The sequence below is a fragment of the Hylaeus volcanicus genome, chromosome 6 (assembly GCF_026283585.1).
Source record: "Hylaeus volcanicus isolate JK05 chromosome 6, UHH_iyHylVolc1.0_haploid, whole genome shotgun sequence".
NCBI classification, from domain to species: Eukaryota; Metazoa; Arthropoda; class Insecta; order Hymenoptera; family Colletidae; genus Hylaeus; species Hylaeus volcanicus.
The window spans coordinates 1,213,516-1,236,030 of NC_071981.1; the positions used below are offsets into that span (position 1 = coordinate 1,213,516).

The 22,515-nt window shown below is 37.3% G+C and overlaps 2 protein-coding genes across 4 annotated transcripts in view; one reads left to right on the forward strand and one right to left on the reverse strand.

The window, feature by feature from the left end:
* The window catches only part of LOC128877866 (zwei Ig domain protein zig-8-like), a 458,647-nt gene that overhangs the window by 394,432 nt on the left and 41,700 nt on the right, over window positions 1-22,515 (reverse strand). The gene's annotated exons all lie outside the window — the stretch shown is intronic.
* LOC128877867 (uncharacterized) lies at window positions 11,713-19,237 on the forward strand. The gene is made up of 6 exons (XM_054125481.1): window positions 11,713-11,888; window positions 14,317-14,573; window positions 15,739-16,008; window positions 16,520-16,653; window positions 16,738-16,903; window positions 18,105-19,237. Exons 2-6 carry the CDS (start codon window positions 14,319-14,321, stop codon window positions 18,507-18,509), a joined length of 1,230 nt encoding a protein of 409 aa, XP_053981456.1. The 5' UTR covers window positions 11,713-11,888; window positions 14,317-14,318; the 3' UTR covers window positions 18,510-19,237.

Here is a 22,515-nt window from a genome sequence, read left to right on the forward strand (position 1 = left end):
TTACTATATTTTTTATATTTATTTTCTAACATTTCTATTTCTATTTTATTCTTATCTATTCTCAAAATTTGTGTCTAATAAAAAATGTGTCCCCGTCTTTGCCCCAAAACCTTAATCAACAGTCCGAATTAACCCCTTTTTCTAAAAAAATGCACTCTTTTTATAAACCAGACGATATAGAGTAAATTGATCTTCGCTCCATTTGAAGATATAGTTTTCAATTTGCTGACTTCATTCTCTTACGCAAGGTTACGCAACGTGAAATTAATTCTGCAACATTATTTGCTCTAGCTTCTTTTCCTCGTGTTGCATTCACGACGCGTTATCGCGATCGCGTTTTTCTGGAGTTGCGACACATCTGACGAACGTATCGTCGACTCGCAATTATCCCTGGGGAAAGTCGCATTCCCCGATAAGGAAGATAAAGGGAATTGCGAGCTTCGACGTGAAATGGAGTAGTCCCGAAAACGAGCCGGTCCACAAACCCTCACTCCGCCCGGCTTGGCTGCTATTCTTTTTATACTGGCAGCGAGTGGAAATTTTGCCGAGCCGGCAAGGGTGATTGGATTAACTTCCAGAAGAAGGGCGCAACAACGATAACGACAGGAAGGCGGGTTCTTCAAATAAAGTACCGTAAAAGGAAGAGAATGAACCCTTGGAGAACCCGGCAGCAACCATTTGGAGAATTTTCAAGACATCGGAACGCGCTACCTTCGTCGTCGACAGTTTATTTAATAACAGGAAAGCCCTTCCTCGATTGCTATTGTTCTCGGTGTACAGGGACCAAGGTGATCTTTTGAAGGTACCACGGGTGATAAAGCCTTGGCACGCTTGCACAAGGTAGCAAGCTTTCGGATTTTATTGGCACGCGGCCAAACTCTACGTGGAAGTCATTGTATGATGAACGTTCGAAATACGTCAGAATTTTTTTAGATTCATTTATATTCAAAATGATTCGATGGCAGTACTCTCTTTTCTTGTCAGTATAGAGAAATTGTACCTTATTTACAAAGGACAAAAATTTCCAAAGAAATGTAAACAAAAACTAACAAGACACTACAACCTTCAAAAATATATGTTTGATGCTAAATAGTATTTATAATTAATGTTAGATGTAAGAATTAGTTATTCTAACTGTAAGTCATTTATATTAAATATATTATGACTCCGTTATGTATATAAATGTTGAACTTGCATGCGGCAATAAATAATAATAATAATTCTGTAGCACCGCAGAAATATTTATCTAAATCAAAATAGAAGATAGTTATTGCAAAATAATTGTTGCTGGACCTTCAGTTATTACGATGTTACATAACAATGGAACTTGTTTTGCTTCGAGTGTGTTATGTTCAGGTTTACCAGGCGACAAAAAATATTAGATAGTCGATGTAGTACTTAACAGCTATGCTTCTAATGCGATACGATTCAACGAGTTTAATTGCATTCATTTTTTCGAGATAATAGAGATTGACGTTCTCCGTCAATAACTACAGCTAATATTAAACTGGACTAATTTACAAGTCGTAGCTTGTTTAACCTTCATGTTTTCTGCTGATTCGTTTGGATATCAAACTGTATATTGGTTGCACAATCTACTTTCGCGTTGTTGATCTTAATTGACCGTGATTTACCGTATCAAGAAACATATAAATCAATTTATTGAAATACCTTGATGTCCCATTGGCGCTCATACGCGAACGGAAGTAAAGGGTTGAATATCTCTGCTTTCGTTGTGACAATACGAAAAAAACCGTTCAGGGGAAGAATTGTTCGACGCAAATGTGCAAGTACCGTTAATAACAGGAAATTATTTATTAGTCATCCTTCACCAAGGCCATCGATATATCTTTTTAATAAGTTGAGAGGTTAATTAGTCATTACAACACTCACGCAGCAAATGAAAAGAAAAATTGAACGACATGCGATATGTTGACCTTCACTTAACCTTGAACTAGCTTGAATACTTGTTCGATGGCGATGAATGAACGTTTGTCTCAGAGTGAAACGTTTCTTTTAGGAGTTGAAAAATGTGTAAGGGATCCAAGAATAAGATGTTAATGCTCCATGGATTTTTTAATTTTTTTTCTGTAGATATTAAAAAATTGCAAGGTATTTACTTTGACATTTCAAGTTGACAGTCTTGATAACTGTTTTCAGTATCGTCACTGGTTATCAGAGACGTTATGTAATTGAGACTTATACGTCATCTTACGTAAAATGTCGATGTATTATATTAACACTTTGCAATTGACTTATATTAAAATACAACTAACTATAATTGAAATAATAATACATCGAGGACATCAATGTTCGTAGATGTTTCTCTTTGAAGCAGAGTTTTTGGTTTTACGGAAATTTACTATATAAATGAACTGGACTTGATTTTATGGAAAAATGCCTCGACAACAAAGGGAACATGTACTCTGAAACAACAGAGGGTTAATAAAATGACGTCAAAAGTGCCTTAATGGTGTCTAGAAACTTCTGAAGGTTAGTTTCACCCCTGCGACCCGGTCCTCTTCGATCCGAAAGACAAAGAAGGTCCCCTAATTTCTACCACTCCACAAATATCCGCGGGATCGCGATAATCGTTGCGAGACGTTTCACGGATGGTCCTCGAGGATCTCCTAAACGGCGGATTGCCGTTGCAATCGGAAATCGTTGGTTCGTTCGACGGCTGGCCGGTCCTGTCTCCCATTCGCGGCCCATATCGTTTCCGTGGGATTGCCACGAACGAGGAGCAAACGGAGATTCCAGTGGAAAGTGGCGTGGAAACGCGACGACGAACGCGGTGACACCGCGGAGCGGGGTAAGAGGGACGACAGCCGAGGGGATGAACTCTTGGACGCGTAGGGGTAGAAATGTAACGACCGTATTCAGCCAGGAGTGGTGCTGGCGATCGTCGTCACGTTCTGCAACGACTTAACCCTTAGCGCAAACAATTCTATGACAAATTATGGATACGTTACAGCATGAGGATTTTACAAGGTATCATTTATTTTAGGAACGTTTATTTAACGAACGTTTCGTCGAATTTTGCAAATCTTTATAGAAACATTTTATTTTAATATATTAATATTTTATTAATATCTGATTTTATATTATACGTTTAATATTTATTATAAGGTAGCATATGAGAAGAATTTTGTAAATCTTTGTAGAAACATTTTATATGTGATTTTAGATGTGATATATTTTATTAATATATGATTTTATATTATACATTGAATATTTATTATAAGTTAGCATATGAGGAGAGTTTTGCAAATCCTATAGAAACATTTTATCTTAATATATAGATTTATTGTATTATGTGTTAGCATACAAGGAGAATTCAGCTAATTTTTTTGGAAACATTTTATGTTTGAATAAAGAATATTCGTACTTTTATTTTCATCGTAGGAATGAATTTAAAACTATCAAAAAATATTTAAATAAATTACATGTTGCACTGTCTAGAGGATAAGACATACTTTCATTTAAAATTCAATTCTTCATCTGAATCTCTACAAATATAAATTTGCATCCGCAGTCTAGCAATAACAAATCATAATTATTTAATCAACAGTAATTCATTTACATAATGCATCCTTCACACAGAGTGCCCTAAGACTTTTCCCCAGTACTCCCCTAAAAATCGCCAATATTCCTCACATTGAATCCGTCGTGGAAACACGAATGCTTCCAACGACTTTCTGCGCATACCAGTGTATTCAATTTTCTTGTTTCGAGTAGGTATCGGAACGTTGACCGAGAGTTACATGGTCGAGATTGTAGCAGTCGATTCGCAGCTAGTGGAGCGAAACGCTGGCTCAGAGAGAGGGTTAAAGAAGCCTCCATCGATATTTGAATGTTGAGATGTGCCGTGGGGTGATTCGAAACCCGTATCGCGAGCCGGCCGTCTTCGGATCGCGTCGTATCGCCGCCGGATGGTCGCGATAACACTAAAACTTTATTCGGACGCAGTTACAGTGCGAAGGGCCGAGAACTGCGAATACAACGGGGACGCGTTACGGTCCGAGGCAACAAGAATTGATGCCGGTTCCGTCTGGATGGAAACGCGAGCTCGAGTGTCCCACTTAATGCGGACACTCGCCATAGCTCGATATTCCCTGGAAACAGTTCTTTCGGGAACAGTTCGTTTTTATTCGCGCTAATGGATTCCCAGACCGTGCTCGGTGTTTCCTTGTGCACCGAGGTGGCGACGTTTCTCCGAAGGAGCACGTAATGGTGATTACGCCATTATTAACCCTTTGTGCTCGATGACGTTCTACCGAGAACGAACTAGCAACTCTTCTTGTAGCTAACAAAATTATTTTAAGAAGACAATTCACCTTGGAGAACATTTTTATGTTGAGAACAGTTGACTCGATATCAGATTCATTTGCTGGTGCATGTCACATTTGTTAGGTTGTCACAAATAAAATTATTTTAAGAGAAAAATTCACCTTGCGGAAAATTTTTATTTTGGAAAACAGTTGACTTAATACGAGATTCATTTGTTGGTGCATGTCAGATTTATTAGGTTGTCACAAATAAAATTATTTTAAGAGAAGAATTCACCTTAGGGAAATTTTTTGTTGAAAAACAGTTAACTTAATACGAAATCCATTTGCTTGTTCATGTTACATACAGTCAGTTCAATAAGTATTTGGACTTGTGATGGGTTTTCAAATAAACGCTTCATAATGCACAAATAGTCTTTGCACGTGTATACACTCTCAATAAAAAATATTTTAGGAAATATAAAACCTATCATTTAATTTAGGCAAATTTTGTTAATAGACCTAGGTGGTACGAATATTCATGGACAATTTAATTTCTTAGATATTGATGTTGTATTGAAACAAAATGAATCCTATATAATTCAGTAACGTACCATAAAACATAAAATATCTGCTGGGACAACCTAATTTACCGAATAATTCAAAAATAATTTTTGTTTGGAGTTTTTAAATAAAATACCGATGCTAGAGTTATTACTCGCTTCCATAGGAATCATTCCTTGTAAAGCCTGGCTGTTCTGAAGTATATAATCATTGTACAATCAAAGGTGCATTATTATTGATTATGTAACTGGTACGTTACCAGAATAGAGAGGATTGCGCACTTTTAAAAGTGATTACATATTTGATTGCTGGTTGAGTGTTCTTCAATTACGTGAACAGTCGGCAGTCTCTTACAAACAATTGTTTAATTTTTATAAACGTTTTCACCTCAAATTTCGAGTACCCTTTGGTAGATTGGATACGAGATAAGCACATATTAAATAAATGGAAGGAATAAACAATATTTAAATAAATCTGGCAAAAGGGAATGAAGGTTATATTAAGAAGGTGAACAGTAAGAAAGCTGTTATAGAAAGTAAAATGCTTAGTGAGTTCTCAAGAACAATCCATCATTCATCGAATATTATTGTTATTGTCCATAGTCACGTTTGTTGATTGAGAATAATGAATGACTGCTTTGAAGTTCCTTCTTGCATAAATGAAAGAAAGATAAGTAAAGAAAAATGGAATATCCAAGAGCACTTATATCACGAAAAAATGAAGAACAGTAGAATAACATATCTGCGAACAAATACTGTATACGCAAAAACTAATGGCAAATTGCAGCCACACGATATTAATAAAACGTGAGCAGACCTACAACGCGGAAATCACGAAGCAACTTGTTACACTTGTTACACTTGTTGTAATATAGGTCATGCATGTATCACTAATTTCAAAAATTCGGTATTAAATTTTGGAGCATCCCATAAAGTAGGGCAAACGTACTCCTATGAACTACAGGTCTTCATTTCGTGAACACTGAAATATATTGAGACAGGTGAGCGTTAATCTATTCGTACAATATTATTTACCAATAAAACGAAAGACACTTTTGGGACAACCTAATATACTGAATAATACACTGACAATAAAAAATCTTTTGGAAACATTACAAAAATAATTTTTCTTTTTTACAATTTTAATGTACTTTCAATTTATTATTAAATTATTACCCGTGTATAATCCGTTGTTTCATCGCATGGCATTTAACAGTTTCCAAAATACCAATTTTATTATTTTCCTAGATAATTAACTGTTTCCTACTGCGCAGGAAAATGGTGGGAAATATAGTTTGCTGGAAGGAATCGAGCGAATCGTTTCTTTCCTCCATAGTTTTCAGTTCGAACGTTCGGAAGGAGATATTTAAGGGAGACCATTCGGATACCTCAATCTGACAATTAAATTCTGATCTATCGGTGTCTTTAAACCTATCCAACCCTGCTGCCGTTCCACTTTCTCCGCGATTTAGGGTAATTTTCTTAAAACTCCCGCGTTATATCAGTCCGGGCGGTGGAAAACGCTCGGTGAACTCTTTGGAAATCGATTATCCTCGAGCGTTACGATAAGGTCCGTCGCGTCGGTGCGTTTTGGAAATTGCATCGTATATTCCGCGAGTTTAAAGCGTCATTCGACCGGCCGTATGGCCGTATCGATAAACCGTGACGATTGTAAATTTTCAAGTGTACGGCGATATAATTTTTCATCGCGCTATATAAGCAGATAAATAATTCCACGCGACGCGCATTAAACCGCGGGAGTGTAAATTGCGCAACAACAAAGAAACGTTAGGAATAAATATGTGACGAGACGTCGAATGGCTAATCGAATCGCTATAAAACTAGCAAGATCGCGTGTAGTTAATATTAATGCGCGCATCTCGAAGTCTGGGACCCTTGAAGAAAATCTTTTAAATCTCTGGAAATCAAATTAAAGAGAAATACAAATTATTTTTAGTGTTAAAGTTGAAGGTATAATTAAGAAGGAGGTAAATAGAAAATCAGAAATGTTACAGTTAGATAAGAATAGTGTTTATGATGTTTCCGATTTAAAGTATGCAGCGAAGAGCGTTTCACCTCGAGATTACGTGAAGATAATCGCTGCTTAGTATGCGCATACGATCGGCGACTATGAATCTACATATGTTGCAAACAGAAGACGTTTTCTTTTTAAGTTCAGAAATGTAAAATATGAATATGTCTGGACATTGCAGTCTAAATTTGAACGAGATAAGTTGAAGGTAAGTTGAAGATGAAAATACGCAGTTGACTAGGAGAATAAATTAGCTGGAACCGATTTGTATCGACAGCTGATCATACGTTATTCCGCATGTGCTAATGTCAGTGCGTAATTGAACTATATAAGGGCACTATGATAATTACTGGAGCGAGTAAGAATCTCTTGAACAAAATTTAAAAGTGTTCAAGTGTTGCGTGAGAATATTCTTCAGCTTGAATTCATCTTGTATTTTTTGGGTTATTTGATTCCACCGTGCAGTGAGATAAGGTAATTTTGATCAGGTGTTCAAATGACAGAGTAGGGGTGATTTTCCCGCCATAAGGTTTAATTTCACGATCGTGTTATTTCGTAATCCAATTAACATTCTGTGGACATTCCTTCATCCTTTAAATATATCGCATTATGAGTATCTTATCAGCCATCGATATCAGCAATAATTGATGGTCTTACTTATGATTACCTATGATTATTGATTATCGATCAGATTTGTTAATCGAACAAGATTGATCGTGTCACTGTCAAGAGGAATCATGAAATATAAAAGAAAAACATTAATTATGAAATATGATGTTTAGTTTCGTTATATTACTTGTCTTTGATAAGAATCTTGAACATGATTGATATTTGAATAATTATTAAAAAGGTTGAAAGGTAGTTAGTAGTTCCATTCAAATTGTTTTGTTTTAAATTAACCAAAATGTCAGCTTACTAAGGAACATTCACACTGAGATTGTGATAAGTAATCTAGAAAAATTCCAGCAAGTTCAAATGCAGTGTGTTAAATAAATAATCATTAATACGAAATTAATAAGAGTAAACACAGTTTCTCCGAGCTATTAGCGATAATATTAATTGCCAGCGACTGGTGATTGGCGATAACGATGCCTTGGCCGCGAAGGGGTTGAAAACCGTTTCACGAGCGAATACAGATTACGGCGTTCTCGACTGACGAATTATCTCTGAATAGACCGATTACTCGACCCTCACGTTCCGAATAGAAACAGCAAATGGGTCGGATTCAACCTTACCCGTCGACGATGATTGCACCAATTTCAGTTTCACGTTTTAATAAATCAACGGCATTGAAGTGATGAAAAGATTTCGACGCACGTGACCGGAGGCAAGCTCAAGGATGAATGTTACGATGGGCATTATGGCATCATGATAAACATCCATTATTGTATTACATAGCGGGCGACAGAAGCGTTGGGTGATATTGCTTTGCACAGTCTTCGGGACACCGTGGAAGACTCGTGCTCACCGGAATGCTGGCGCTAAGGAACTACTGTTTGACTAACGCAAATATGTACTTCGTCATGGAAATCGATAACCTTGTTCAAGGAACGCCATGAACTCACAACTACACCAGAACTTCTTTTATGCGAACGTTCTATTGCATGAAATTAAGTGAATTTCCAGCATTCTAACTGTATATCTATGTAAAAGAAACCTTGTTATCCTTAATTTTAATATAACTTTAATTTATTATTGTTATTTCTATCGATGTATTCCAACTATGTTGCCCTATAAACCTAGGAATACTTTTTCATACGATATTCACAATAATTTAATATTTTTCATATACATGTCGGCCATATTGGATCCGCCATTTTCAATTTTGAAATTTTGATATCAGATTCGAAGTTTGCGGCGCAAGTAACTTATAAATACCAAGGCTCATGAAAATCTAATAACTTTTTCATATATATATCGGCCATATTGGATCCACCATTTTGAATTTTGCAATTGTGATATCAAATTTGAAGTTTGCGGCGCAAATAACTCATATATACCAACGCTCATGAAAATGTAATAACTTTTTCATATACATGTCAGCCATATTGGATCCGCCATGTTGAATTTTGCAATTTTTATATCAGATTCGAAATTTGCAACCCAAATAACTGTGTGATGTTAAATAAATGATATTTGAAATAAAATTAAGTGAATTAATATTATATTGTATATATATTTGTATATTTATATAAAAGAAATTGTTTTAAAAATATTAGAAAGTAAAATCAGCGAATAAACAGACGAATCAGTGCTTGGATAATGATATAATTTAATTGTAATCGACACGCGTGAATATTCGATGTCGTTTCGCAGTCTTCGAGTACTCGTAGAATATTCGAGTAATTCCAGTACCGTGTAATGTGAATTGGTTCGCACGCGATCGCAATTTTCGACATGCGTGTCGTCCGTGCCGATAAAATGCAGACTCACGACAAGCACCCGCTGAATAATGTAATTGAAAACTAGCGGACAACTCTGTTTAATCGGCTCGTGCAAATAAATCGACTGGACTGTGACCGGTACGTGACAGGATTCTAAAATTACAGGCGAGAGCATAATTTTGGTCGGCTGCTAATGATTCAGGCCGATTGGACGTATTAGGTGTCAGCCTTGCCGGCGTTTCCTTCGAGCTGATTAAAATGGAACGAAATAAAATCGCCCGGAACGCTGAATGGATTGCTAATGCACGTGCCACGAATACGTTCGATTCTCGTACTATCGAGATTATCACGAATCTGAATAAAATATGACGTGCTTTTCATTTTTCGTTAATTATATGGATTCACGTTCGAAAGTACCGATTAGAAATTCCGTTGAAGTTCCAGGTATTCCCGAGCGTAGGATTAAATTCACCAGTGGAACACTAAATTTTAAGTAAAAAACGTAAATTCATGTACATTTACATCTAGATTAAGAATATTATTTGACGCTTCGTTCAGATCTCTCTTACCTTCTCTGAAAGTAATTTACAAGATAGAATTCTTACGACTCATCGCTCTATTTTGGGAGTAAACAAATTAAATGTAGTTTCTTGCCAAGGAATTATATTTCTTTCAGACTGACAGACAAGGAAGACAATGTGTCAGTCAACACTGAATAAAAGGCGATAAGGAAGTAGAGATACTGTAATAATCAGCATAAGGAAATTACGATGATTATCGGTGACTGTTTTATTAATTACCATGAAGTAGAAAAATATAAGATAAAAATTCTTAAGTTCTTGTCATAAATATGTACGTCAAAAGATTGATATACATCGAATAACATCGCAATAAATCAAGTGGTGCCAAAAGTACACTATGTAATATGGTGCAATTCCTGTTTGTTTATTTAGCAGTAAGATTTCTATTTATTTCAGAAATTATAAATAAATGAAAACAGGTGTACTAATTCATAAAAATTGTAAGACTGAAAACTTTACACATTTCGGTGAACGAGACATTCCATTTAAAAATTTTGGATTATTGGAACTTGTAGAGTTTTCTAAGAGCCTGTTTTTAACACCCCCGAATTTCTATTCATTTTAGAAATTTTAAATAAATAAAAACAAGCATGCTAACACATTAAAATTATGAGACCGAAAACTTTACATATATCAGTAAATGAGACGTTCAGTTTTCCCCAAAATTTTACATTATTGCACAAGGTTTTGTACGACACTTGTCGCGTCACGTTGCGCGTATTTTACGATATCATCAATAATAATGTTACAGATACGCTTCGATACGATCATGGCCTAACCGTAAGACACCATCTTCAGAAGGAAAAGCGTGGCTATCTCGACCTTCATTTCGAGAGCTCTTCGTCGCGACTATTACCGTTACGAAACCTGGCGGAACAGATTCGTGTAATGACAATAATGACGATTGACATGCACGATCGCCCTGAAAATTGTGATAAATATCAGGAGGATTTCATAACACCACGAATTGACTTCCTATAACCCGAGAGTGGAGAGCGTTGTTGAGTTACGTAAATGACACGCGGGCTATATATTTAATCAATGGCGACACAATGATTAAGGCCTCGTCAAATGACGGTGCAGATCCGCGTTCCTGACGGGGTCAATTACACACACGATCGCTTAGAAGGATCTTCTCACTCCTCAGATGCTCAAAAAAGAGAGAAAAAAAATATACATGTTGTATTGAGTAACCTCCTCCTTTTCGAAGTCTGTTAAAAAATTCATTTAATAGTCGTAAACAGAAACTTTTTAAATGATATCAATTTGTGATTCAAATGTTCTGTAAATTCTCTGTAAATTTTCATTATAAAAATCTAGCTTCCCTAAAATCCTCAAAATCGTCTCATCTCAAGTTCTCCTGAATTTTATTTTAAGTTACACAATTGAAATCTAATTACAAATGTTCTGCAAATTCTCTCTAAATTGTTCTGTAAATTATAAATATAAAAATCTAGCTTTCCTAAACCCTCAAAATCCTCTTGTAAACAATTTCCACGGTAAAAGAAACAATGACATAGTGGCCTCCAGTATCTGAAGCATTCTCTGTCAGTAGGTCAAGGCTACTCTCCCAGTTCTGAACCATCGCATTCTCTCGATTCATCTGTGGTCCCGGTATCGTTCCTTACGCCACTCTCGCGTGTGATTCGCGGCAGAATCAGCGAAAACACGCCGGAGAGGGAGAAAGAGTACACTCCGTACAGTATTAGGACATTAAGAATCCCCCAATCGGTGTGCGAAATTTCGACCTTCGTTGGATCGACACAGCACCAAAAGTAGGAAGCATGAGTCGCACGGGTATTAAGTGCAGATCACGGAAAGCAAACTACGGAATCATGGGAGGTTCTTGCATTCTTCTTAATTGTTATCCGAAAGTGTCGGCGCTAGATAACAACGCACGAGTAAAGGGGGATTCTCTAACGCGTTATAAATATTGTACGAGGCCGCATACAAAGCGTCACACTTCGATTCCGCGCCGCTCACTCCGTACCAGACATCTCCGGAGGCAGTGTAGTGATCCATTAGGTGTACGCTCCACGTAAACGATTTTCAATTAGCAGGTCAGTGACGAATAGTGACTTGTGCGTTTACGTATAATTTCCCATCGATGTTCGAATGCGTGTTGACGTGACAAGTGGATTAAATTTAAAAAAAAAAAAGAATACAAAGTCTAATTAAAAATGTTCCGTGTTGCTCGTGTTCGCGGATGATCAGTTTCGCGGAAGTGACATGATTGAGATTAGGAAACCATCGGAGAATCTTTATGGTTACTAGTGTTGCTACGATTTTGTTGGATTTGAGGCAAGACTGATCCGCATAGGAAAAGAATTGCTTGTAATATAGTTAAGACTTTTATATCGAATTGTACATTTGCAATTGGTTTGTTTTCTATATTTGGTATGTTAACATTGTATATTGTTCGTTTGAACAAAAGTTAAAAACATAAAGGATAAGGTAAAAACGACTGTGCTCCGTAAATCTAGTATCGACTTACCGGAGTAAATTTTCAAGTGAATCGAGAGAATCTCGAGCAAACATCAAGGCGATCTTCTTTTTCGTACATTTATTCATTGCATTAAATTAACTTTGGATTGTTCTGGAGAGGATGGTGTTCGTCAGACAAACACGTGTTGCATAATATAAAACGCACCACGGCAAACTTGACGCGTGTAATTTATCTTTCGAGATTAAAAAGTGAGTTTTCCGTGTTCTAGTGCGAACGAAACGTTTCATGAATGATACGGAACGACAGCGCCACGTTAAGGCGTTTTCTATTCTAATCGCGTCCTGCGATATTAGGCTACCAACACGCATAAAATTCCCATTCATCACGGCTCGTCGAGGATTCAAACGAAATAAACGGAACCATTCATCTCGTTTCACTCTAATTTGTCGAATCGTTAAACTGAACACATGCAAGCATTTGGTGCGTCGATGTGCTCAAATAAATGTAACGCTGAAACAATCGCGATTCATTTGCAGTAGGTCATTAATGATTCATCAATGAATTCATTGTAAAAGGTTCGAGTTTTTTATATTTTCGCGAAATACTACTGCAAATGGCAATAATAATATAAATAATAATATAAATAAATGGTTTTGATAAATACTTTTACAAATTCTTTAAAAAAAACAACTTATTCGTTATATATTAATAATCATTCTTGTACAAAGTATAAGTTAGTTACATTTTCGTAAAATACTACTGAAAATGGTAATAATGATATAAATAATAATTTAAATAAGTTTTTGTGATAAATGTCTTTACAAGTTCTACAAAAAAACAACTTATTCGTTATATATTAATAATCATTCATTATAAAAAGTATAAGTTCGTTACATTTTTGTGAAGTACTACTAGATATGATAATAATAATATAAATAAATGGTTATGACAAATACCATTACAAGTCCTCCAAAAAAATAGCTGAATCGTAATTGATAAAATTGAGCTCTTCAAAGCTTGATATCTACCGACGTAAGCTTAGAAATTAACTGATAAAGCAATCTAGCAGCAATTGCAACTATTCTGTTATCATACAGTTATTATTGTACAATACACTATTCGATATTATGTCACTATCGCGTCCTTATCATTCCTAGTGAGTTGACGTAATAAGGTTTCATGTATCACGATAGAACGCTGGGATGAAAATAAAATACAATGATTTCCGACTTGTGAAAAGTTTCTGCTACCAGAAATGCACTTTTTCTAAGTTTACTTTTTGTGTAAATTAAATGACAGGTTTAATGTTTCCAACAAAATTTTTTATTGCGAAAACGTGAAAAGTCTATTTGTGCATAATGAATTTATTTGAATACCTATCATTTAATTTAGTGCAGAGTTCTTCAACAAACGTAAAAAGTACAAATACCTACTGTATGTGTATAAATCGACGTGCCAAATTTGAGAAGTTTACGTCAAGTATGTAATTCGCAGAAAAATCATGAAGATCGCCCCGGAACTGGTGAAAAAAGGGAGGTATACCCTCGGCAACGTTTGCGCACCCCTAGTCTCGAAAGTTGCAATGGCGAAAGTTTTCGTCTTCCGAGATTTCGCCGTGGATAAAGTATGGCCTTTGTTCACGGGGACGTGATCAGTTCCACGGGGAATCGCTGTAAATTTTCTTAAAATACCGCGATTCGATGGAATCTCGAGGTATAGCCGTCGCGCAGCCAGCGCGGGAAAAAGTCAGGGACGAAGGGGTGGACTTCCGCGTTCCATTACGTTTCTAATTGAAACAGCGAGTCGAGAACGCGAGAAACGTTCGGCCGTGAATATCGAGGAAGGACGGGATTCGAACGCTGGCGGAAAAGAAATGGAGTAAGAGGGACGAAGGGGGGCGGGGGGAGGAAAGGAAAAGGGAAGCGTGATAAATCTCGCGGCGCACAATAAGTTACCGTAAAGAATCGTTTCCGCGTCTCCTGACGCGTCGGGAAGAACAATGATTTGTCGAGGAAATTCTCCAATTCCAATTCCAATTTCAGAAATGGCCCAAGAGACACCGTTATGGCTGAACACCCACTTCGCGGAGAGGATACTGCGATTGGCAGAGGACAACACTACGATCACGGTGACCGATATATTTATGAAACCGGCCACTAGCAAAGGTGATAACTACACCAGCGATATGATGAGGGTGTCCATTGAGTTCACGCGTGTTCAGGATGGGGAGAGGGTGAAGGATAAGAAGTCGCTCATATTCAAATTCGAGCCGATAGAAGAGGGAGTGCGCAGAGATTTGGTAAGTCCTCGAACTTTTTCTTTATCGAAGCTGTAAATATCAGTGTTACGTAAACTACACTGCAAATAAAATCAATTATATGAAATGGAACCTTGGATACAGTCAGTTACATAAATATTCGAACTCTCTGTCTTTGTCTAAATTAAACGAAGGGTTGATGTTTCCGAATACATTTTTTATTAGATACAGTCAGATGAAATATTCGTACCTCCTATGTCTATCGAAGAAATTTGTTTAAATTAAATGGCAGGTCCGATGTTTCCAAGTGTGTGTTTGTATAAATATGTTAATGTATATGTTACGGTGAATGCGATAAACTAGGGATTACGCGTAATCTCCACTAAAGTTGGTGAATGTGATAAATTTTGGAATATTTATCAAATACACTGGTGATTTTATACAATCTCCAACTCGTAATGAGAAATGGGATAAATGCGCTTGAACGGTGCTGATGTACACTTGAAATCTGCAAACAGTCGCGAACCGTAATTCTATGAAAAAAAGGGCTTAAAACCGAGTTTCCAGCCACTTTTTCACTGATCCGAGCTGTCTATTACAGTTACATATCACCTTTAGACAGAATGATCCACTCTTTAATAGCTAAATGCATGTTTGACTAAATCAACAAATCGATGCATGAGTACTAGAAATACACGATCAGAATAAACGTTCACGTGTGACTTAAAATAACCATTCATTGAAGTTTTAGTTGTAAATTATAGAATGTTGTTATTCGCAGTGATAGTGTCCAAAAAAAAACTAGGTCCACACCTACTCAAACAGTATTTCCGCGTAGACAGTATATGCATTAACAATTTTCTCACATTCCCCACCATATGACTTAAAGTACCCATTAATTAAAGTTCTAGTTGTAAATTATAAAATATTCTTATTTGCAGTGATAGTGTCCAAGAAAAAACTACGTCCAAACCTACTCAGACAGTATTTCCGCGTAGACAGTATATGCATTAACAATTTTCTCACATTCCTCACCATGTGACTTAAAATACCCATTAATTGAATTTTTAGTTGTCAACTATAAAATATTGTTATTCGCAGCCTCTCGCGTGATAGTGTCCAACAAAAAACTAGGTTCAAACTTCCTCAGACAGTATTTCCTCAGACAGCATACGCATTAACGAATATTTTTTGGATGTTTTGCCAGATCGAGAAGGTCCAAATATTCGACACCGAGATGACAATGATGATGGACACCCTGAAGAAGATGAACGACATGTTGGGCCCCGAATCTCGTCTCGGAGCGGAAGTCTATCACGTACGGATGGAACGACCGTTGTGTTTGATAATGGAGGACCTCGCACCCCTCGGATTTCGCATGGCTGACCGCCAAGCTGGTCTTGACCTACAACACTGCCTACTAGCGGTACGAGGACTGGCGAAATTCCACGCCAGTTCGGTGGTGCTATGCGAAAAGGTAAAGAATCCCGATAAATGCACTAGAAGCATCCCCTTTTCACCCCTTACCCTCTTCACCATTCCGACCCACTGACCACTAAAGAGGCTACCGTTGAAATGATTAACGAAGAAGGAACGCGGAACAGCCGCCATTTTCTTTTATCTTTCGTGGGTTAGCCTATTATCGAAGGATCATTAAGCAGCTGACGCTCTACTGCTACTTTAAGGATCTTAGGATACCTTATAACTTTTCAATTATAATTGAATCCCAACGAAGCTCCTCAAATTTATTTATTTAATCAACGAACGATTTTTGCCTTCTTTACTGCGACGTTAAAATAATACAAAGAGTAATCATCGCAATTCTGAACTTTTTGTTTCGTGGAGCTAATCAACTTCTCCAACGAACAGCTAAATTATAACTATTAATAAAATTGAGCAGCGAATGTATTTCAAATAGACTATTAGTTCTGTTAACTCTGCGCAGCTTTGCAGAGTCGAGGCAGTAAATAATTTCTACATAATTACAGGAACCGAAACATAAGGAGCGCTATAGAAGGGGTATATTCTCCGATGAGTTCCCAGATGAGGTGACTGCATTCTTCATCGGCGGATGCGCGGCTTTGGCTGCGGAAATGAAAAACTGGCCAGGCGAATGGACGATGTAAGGAGTTGTCAGTTTTATTGCGCCACCCGTGATCATGAAGTTTGAATCTTCGATTAGTCCGTTAATTGATGCAAATTGCAGTTACAGAGAGAAACTTGAGGCGCTCGCTCCGCATTTGTTCAAGCTTGGCTCGAAAACGCTACAGCGTCGCGACGACGAATTCAACGTAATCAATCACGGTGACAGCTGGGTAAACAACATGTTGTTCCGGTACGATGAGAACTCGAAGCCAGTCCAGCATATTTTCGTAAGTAACGAGCAATCGATTTCATTCTATGTAATATCAGACAATTATCTTATTAGAGAGATTTTATTAGAGATTTTATTAGAGATTTTATTAGAGATACAATAAACACTGACCATTTGTGTGATTAAGACCAAGACGTGCGTAACGATGAGTTTGTTGATCATTTTGCAGTATGATACAATGCTAACACCAGTATTTCAAACATTATCACACATTATCAAACATTTCAAACATTATCAAACATTATTACATAAGTACTACTATCAATTGCAGACACAATTAAAGCACCATAATTTATTTATTCATTCCTGCAATAATTACAAATATAACACAAGCTACAGTATCTCGAATATTATCAATTCACAAAGTCTGTTAAAAAGTGAATGACGATGCCGTACGTATGTATCACCTTGTAGAATTCCCATTCTTGCACACCTTCGATCGCTGTCAAATCGATGCGTTGACGTTCAGTTTATCGCGACCGAAGAGGCCAGGCGACAAAGAACCATCGTTTCGACTCCTCGTGCATTATGAATAATGCAATAAATCCGACTCGATCGCGTTTAGGTACATTTGCCACCTGTCTGTTCGCGTTTGCATGGCACGGGGAACAACGAGTCGCGGCCACGAGTAGACGGGTCCTCGACTGTGACGATTTCCTGAACGCGAGCTTCGATTCTTTCCCTCGATTCTCGCAATTTCCAATTCTATACGCGTCCAACACCGTTCCACCGATTCCGAACAAAAATCACGCTTCCCAGAATTCTCTAGACTTTTTAACAAATTTTCATCCCCGAAAAAGCAATTCTCGAATATTTCTATAATGAAACATTTAGTTTTAAACATTAAACATTTACTTAATTACAAGCAAGTTAGATTATCGTGTTACAGTGGCATGGCTTGTATGTCAGTTACTTATAGTCTCGAATTTACTATTTAGACTTTTTTTAGTATTTTTGTTTTAAATTTAATTTAAACAAATTTGTTTATGTACTATAAGTCATAGATATTCTATAAGTCTAAATTCTTTTTCTGTGAAGATATCAATTTACATAAATATCCACAATCTAATTACCATAATTAGCTATTACATATTTTTTTTTAATTTCTGTAATTTCTATTTTAGTAGAAATTCTATTTTTTTTAAATTTCATAATCAAAAATGATTCATTCATGTTCAACAATTCGTTTAATGTTGCAGGTCGACTTCCAAATGTGCGTCTACACAACGCCAGCGATCGATCTGCATTACTTCCTGTCCACCAGCCCTTCGGACACTATTTACGAGAACAATTTGGACATGCTGGTGGAGGAGTACGTGCGCACGTTGTCCACCATGATGAAACAATTGGGCAGCAAAACAAAGCCGCCCACCTTAGAGGATATCAAGAGAGTGATGAAAGAACGCGAAGCGTACGCGCTGATATCCTCGATTACAGTCCTGCCAGTAATCCTGGTGGATAAGAGCGAAGCGATGGATATCGACGAAATGATGCATCCCGATGGCGTGAATAATCCTGGATATAGGAGCCCGATTTATCAGAAAGTAATGGCCAAGAGATTTCCAAAATTTTTGAAAGCGGGATTGTTGGAGATTCCAGCTTAAGACATTCGTGACGATAAAATACACCAACTTTCCTGGAATTTCTTTCTTTGAATGAAAGATTAAACGACAACCGGCGAGAGCTATTCGCTGAATTTGAGTTTGTCGTAGATTGTAGAATCGCGACAACCATGCAAATCGTATTGGCGCCTAGTTGAGGATCCAGTTTGTGACACGATAGGCATAATTTTCGGTAGAATGTTGACTGTTTATTGAAAATTGTACGATACGGAGTAAAGAACTTCGGTACTTGTAAGAAAGACCAATGACAAACTGTTGTCTGCGCAAAGAGGATTTTAGATAATTATTATTATCAATCAACGCGATAGTATAAATTGAACGACACGGTCGTAGAATTATGTATGACTAGGCTCGATATATTATCGAAACGGGTACGAAATTAAAAAGAGAGAACGTTATGGTCTCGAGAAATCGTTAGGCGAAATTTATTCCTCAATTTCACGCTAACATTTAGAGCTGCACTTCGTAAACTTTGTTCGTCATCTTTTCGTAGGACGATATTATGGACATCGGTTGTAACAAATTCGTGGTTAATGTAAATTTAATTTGATTAGAAAGTAATACGTTGTTATCGACAGAAACACTAATCCGATTTTTATTAACAAGCACTGTATAAGTACATTTTTTAAATTTTCAAAGTACTAAAGAATTGTTTCGTGTTTAAGAAAAGCAAAACGTGAATCAATGCAAATAAATTACAACGAACAATATTGGAGATGTTATTCTTAATCTCGCACATAATCGTAAATGATATAATAGTTATTTCTTGTAATTATTTAATCTTCTAATGATAGCAAGCAAAGAAAGAAAAATCTCGTCCCTTTCATATTTTTCCAGCGATTCTAGCGCTGTCATCGAAACAGTCATTCGACCGGGCGCGTAAATCCTCGCCGGTAGGCGAGAAGATTTAAGAGCGAATTGTACTTTCGCGACATGCAAACGAAACGTGCCGCGGTGTTTTGAATAAATGTCCGTGTCACGTTTCCTCGTACACACCGGCGTGACCGTTTCGGGAAAACAAAGAGTGCCCGGACGATGAAATTGCTGTTGAACATGCGTTGCACAGCGCGTACCTATTTTATGGATTAATTGCAACCCCCCCCCCTCCCGCAGCCACAGCGACGGGACTGACGGCGTGTCTGCGAATGGGGGAGGACGAAATAGGGATGAAAAAAATATCCTGCATACTTTCTCCAACGCGCGGAAAACGGACACGAATTTTTTTTACGAAATTTCATCGATCTGCGCATCATCTGTCAGGTGTATTAATTAATTATGCCTCTTTTTTCAGGTAAGGTTTCATTTATTAATAAAGAAACACGAAACTATTTTGAATGTTTCTTGGGTGAGACTCTACACAACAAAATGAAAGTCAATATATTTATTTGAACCAGAGTTATGAACAATTATCTTAATATAAAACCATGGTGTTCATTTCTACGCATTTCTATATTAAGGTTCTATTTTTTATAAACGAACACCATGCTATTTTTAATTTTTCTTGAGCGATACATTACCGGTACTCCATACAACAAAATGAAAGTAAATATTTTTATTTACACCAGAGTCACAAATAATTACATTAATCTACAGACACAGCATTAATTTCAACGTTTGATATACACAAAAAGATGACGAAATCATAAACAATAGAATCTAAGTTGCCAACAGAGGCAATTTTAATTCAAGCTTGGAAAAGGCAGGACGACAAAATAAAAAATTCCAGCAGTGTTTGTTGAAATGGCCGAGTTTGCTTCAAGTGGCCGAGAGCCGGTATTAAAATTAATTTGAAAGCACTTTGAATAGTCGGATTTCGTTACGTCGCCGCCCCGCAATGAGAGTTATTACTTTGATTCGAAATTGTCGAGTCGTTCATGCGTGGCTTGTTAAACAATTCTAGGGGAGTCCTGATCCGCGGCGCGGTTCGCATGAAATAAGTGATATTCCTGCGGCTCTACAATTGGCTGTGATTCGTTCAAATGATCCTTTGAATGAACCTCGTTACCAGACCGCGGCGGTAAGTATCGTGTACGTGCATACGTCTCTGGATAAAATCAATATATATGAAATTCATCGACGTTCGATCGGGAATAACCGCGTAGATGCGCATGTCATTCCGATTCACTCCGTCGAACTTAATTGCCTGTTAATTCCAAACGACATTCATGGACAACATTCGACAATTTTCGCGCAACGTATTTCAACTTTTGTGTTCGAATATTATGCGTTAATTACCGCTGGAGCCCGACGGGCATAATCACGCCTTTTGAACGGACATTTCGGGTATCTGTACCGCGAATTAATCAGACGTTCATTAACTCGCCGCGGTAGATATGGGAATTCCTTTTAATACTCGGTAAATTTTGGTAATATGTTTCCATTATTGTTTATCTGCGCGGGGATTTTTTGGCAATACTTTAATCTTCATCCATTGTGCTATGAGTTAGAAAAAGTTTTATATTAGTAAAATAAATAAACGTATCGCGAAAGGTCTGATAAACAAATGGTTAAATATTTAAAAATACTACGAAACAGTCACTGGCCTTCTTTTTTAAATAGAACGCGGTATTTTCATTATTGTTATGTCGTAGTTGATAAAAAGACAAATTCAAACATACACATACATGTTGACTGTGCACATTAGAACATGATTTTACAAGAAATTTTATAGAAAATAATAAAGTAGTTTTCGAGGTTCGCTCTTCAGTCAATTCCAAAATGTATAATAGGTTGAAAGGGTTACGAAGTAGGCAGCTTGGGTATTCTGAAACGCAACGGGACGACCATAGACCTTTTCGTCGATTGAGCTGCACGTAGTGAAATTATAATGTTACGGTGTGAAGTTGTGTAGATTTCGTGAACACCGGGGGCATCATGGAGGATGCGATTAACTCCGAAAGCTAATTATTATCTTCAAAGCCCGCTGCACGCATTTCGCCTTTCAATTAAAACGGACCGGTGTTTGTCCGTGCTCATATTTATGCGCACGATCGACAGTTGTTTGTGCAGTCACAGTATAAAATCATCCGGATTGGCTCTCGAATCAGAGAAATCCAATTGTCCTCGAAACTACCGAATAATCCCCCCAAAAAAGATTTTCTTGAAAGATTACAACTTACAAAAATCATGTACACGATCCACAAAAATAACAAGGATTATATATAATACTACTGGGACCAGAAAGTAACTCGTTCATCATTTACCAACTCGTCGTGCACCAATTGATTTTTGTCGGATCAGGTACTGAAAACTTGCAGACCAGAAAGCAAGGAATAAAAACTTGTTATAACTTGAACAATAACTCTTCTCTGAGACTTATTAAGCCACAACTAGCTTTGGATCGTATTATGGATCTGTCTGTGGAAAGAGTTATGTAGTCCTGTTATTGGTTTATAAGAATCAGGAGATTTATATTCTTTCTGCTGGGCGACTTATATTGCTTTAACTAACAAGGATTACTGCTCAGATATACAGATTACTACTCAGATTAGTGATGCAAACTCGTTTAGAAATTTTGTACATTCTTGAACAATAATTCGTAAAAGATGTTGTAGCTCGTAACTCGTCGCCCCGTCGAAAACGGCGATTTATACGTGAAATTAATTGTCACCGAAGAAGCTGCTAAAACGTCGCTCGAAAGGGTTTCACGTTTTACGATGAAAGAGATAACTGATCGCGGTACCGCGGTTGTCGTTTTACCTCGACAAAGCACGACGGAAGACTATGACTAATGATATCGTCGCAACAACTTATTTGTTATCGGAACTGCCTATTACTTACCGTATTGGACAATATGTCTGCCGTCTCGTCGCCTATCGTCGCTGCCTACGGAAGCACCAAGTCCCTCCCAAGGCATTCTATCGATTATTGCGAGAGGATATTTGTCCCTGCGGGAGCGATTCACCGTCGAACGGGACCGGGAGACAAATTATACGCGAGCCAACTTTCCTGGAATTTCTTCCGTCGTATCAACGTAACGACGATAGGG

Bases quoted from the DNA above. Each gene is read 5' to 3' on its own strand.
- LOC128877867 (XM_054125481.1), top strand. From the start codon at position 14,319: ATGGCCCAAGAGACACCGTTATGGCTGAACACCCACTTCGCGGAGAGG. The intron at 14,574-15,738 runs GTAAGTCCTCGA...ATGTTTTGCCAG, and splicing joins AGGGAGTGCGCAGAGATTTG to ATCGAGAAGGTCCAAATATT. The intron at 16,009-16,519 runs GTAAAGAATCCC...ACATAATTACAG, and splicing joins CGGTGGTGCTATGCGAAAAG to GAACCGAAACATAAGGAGCG.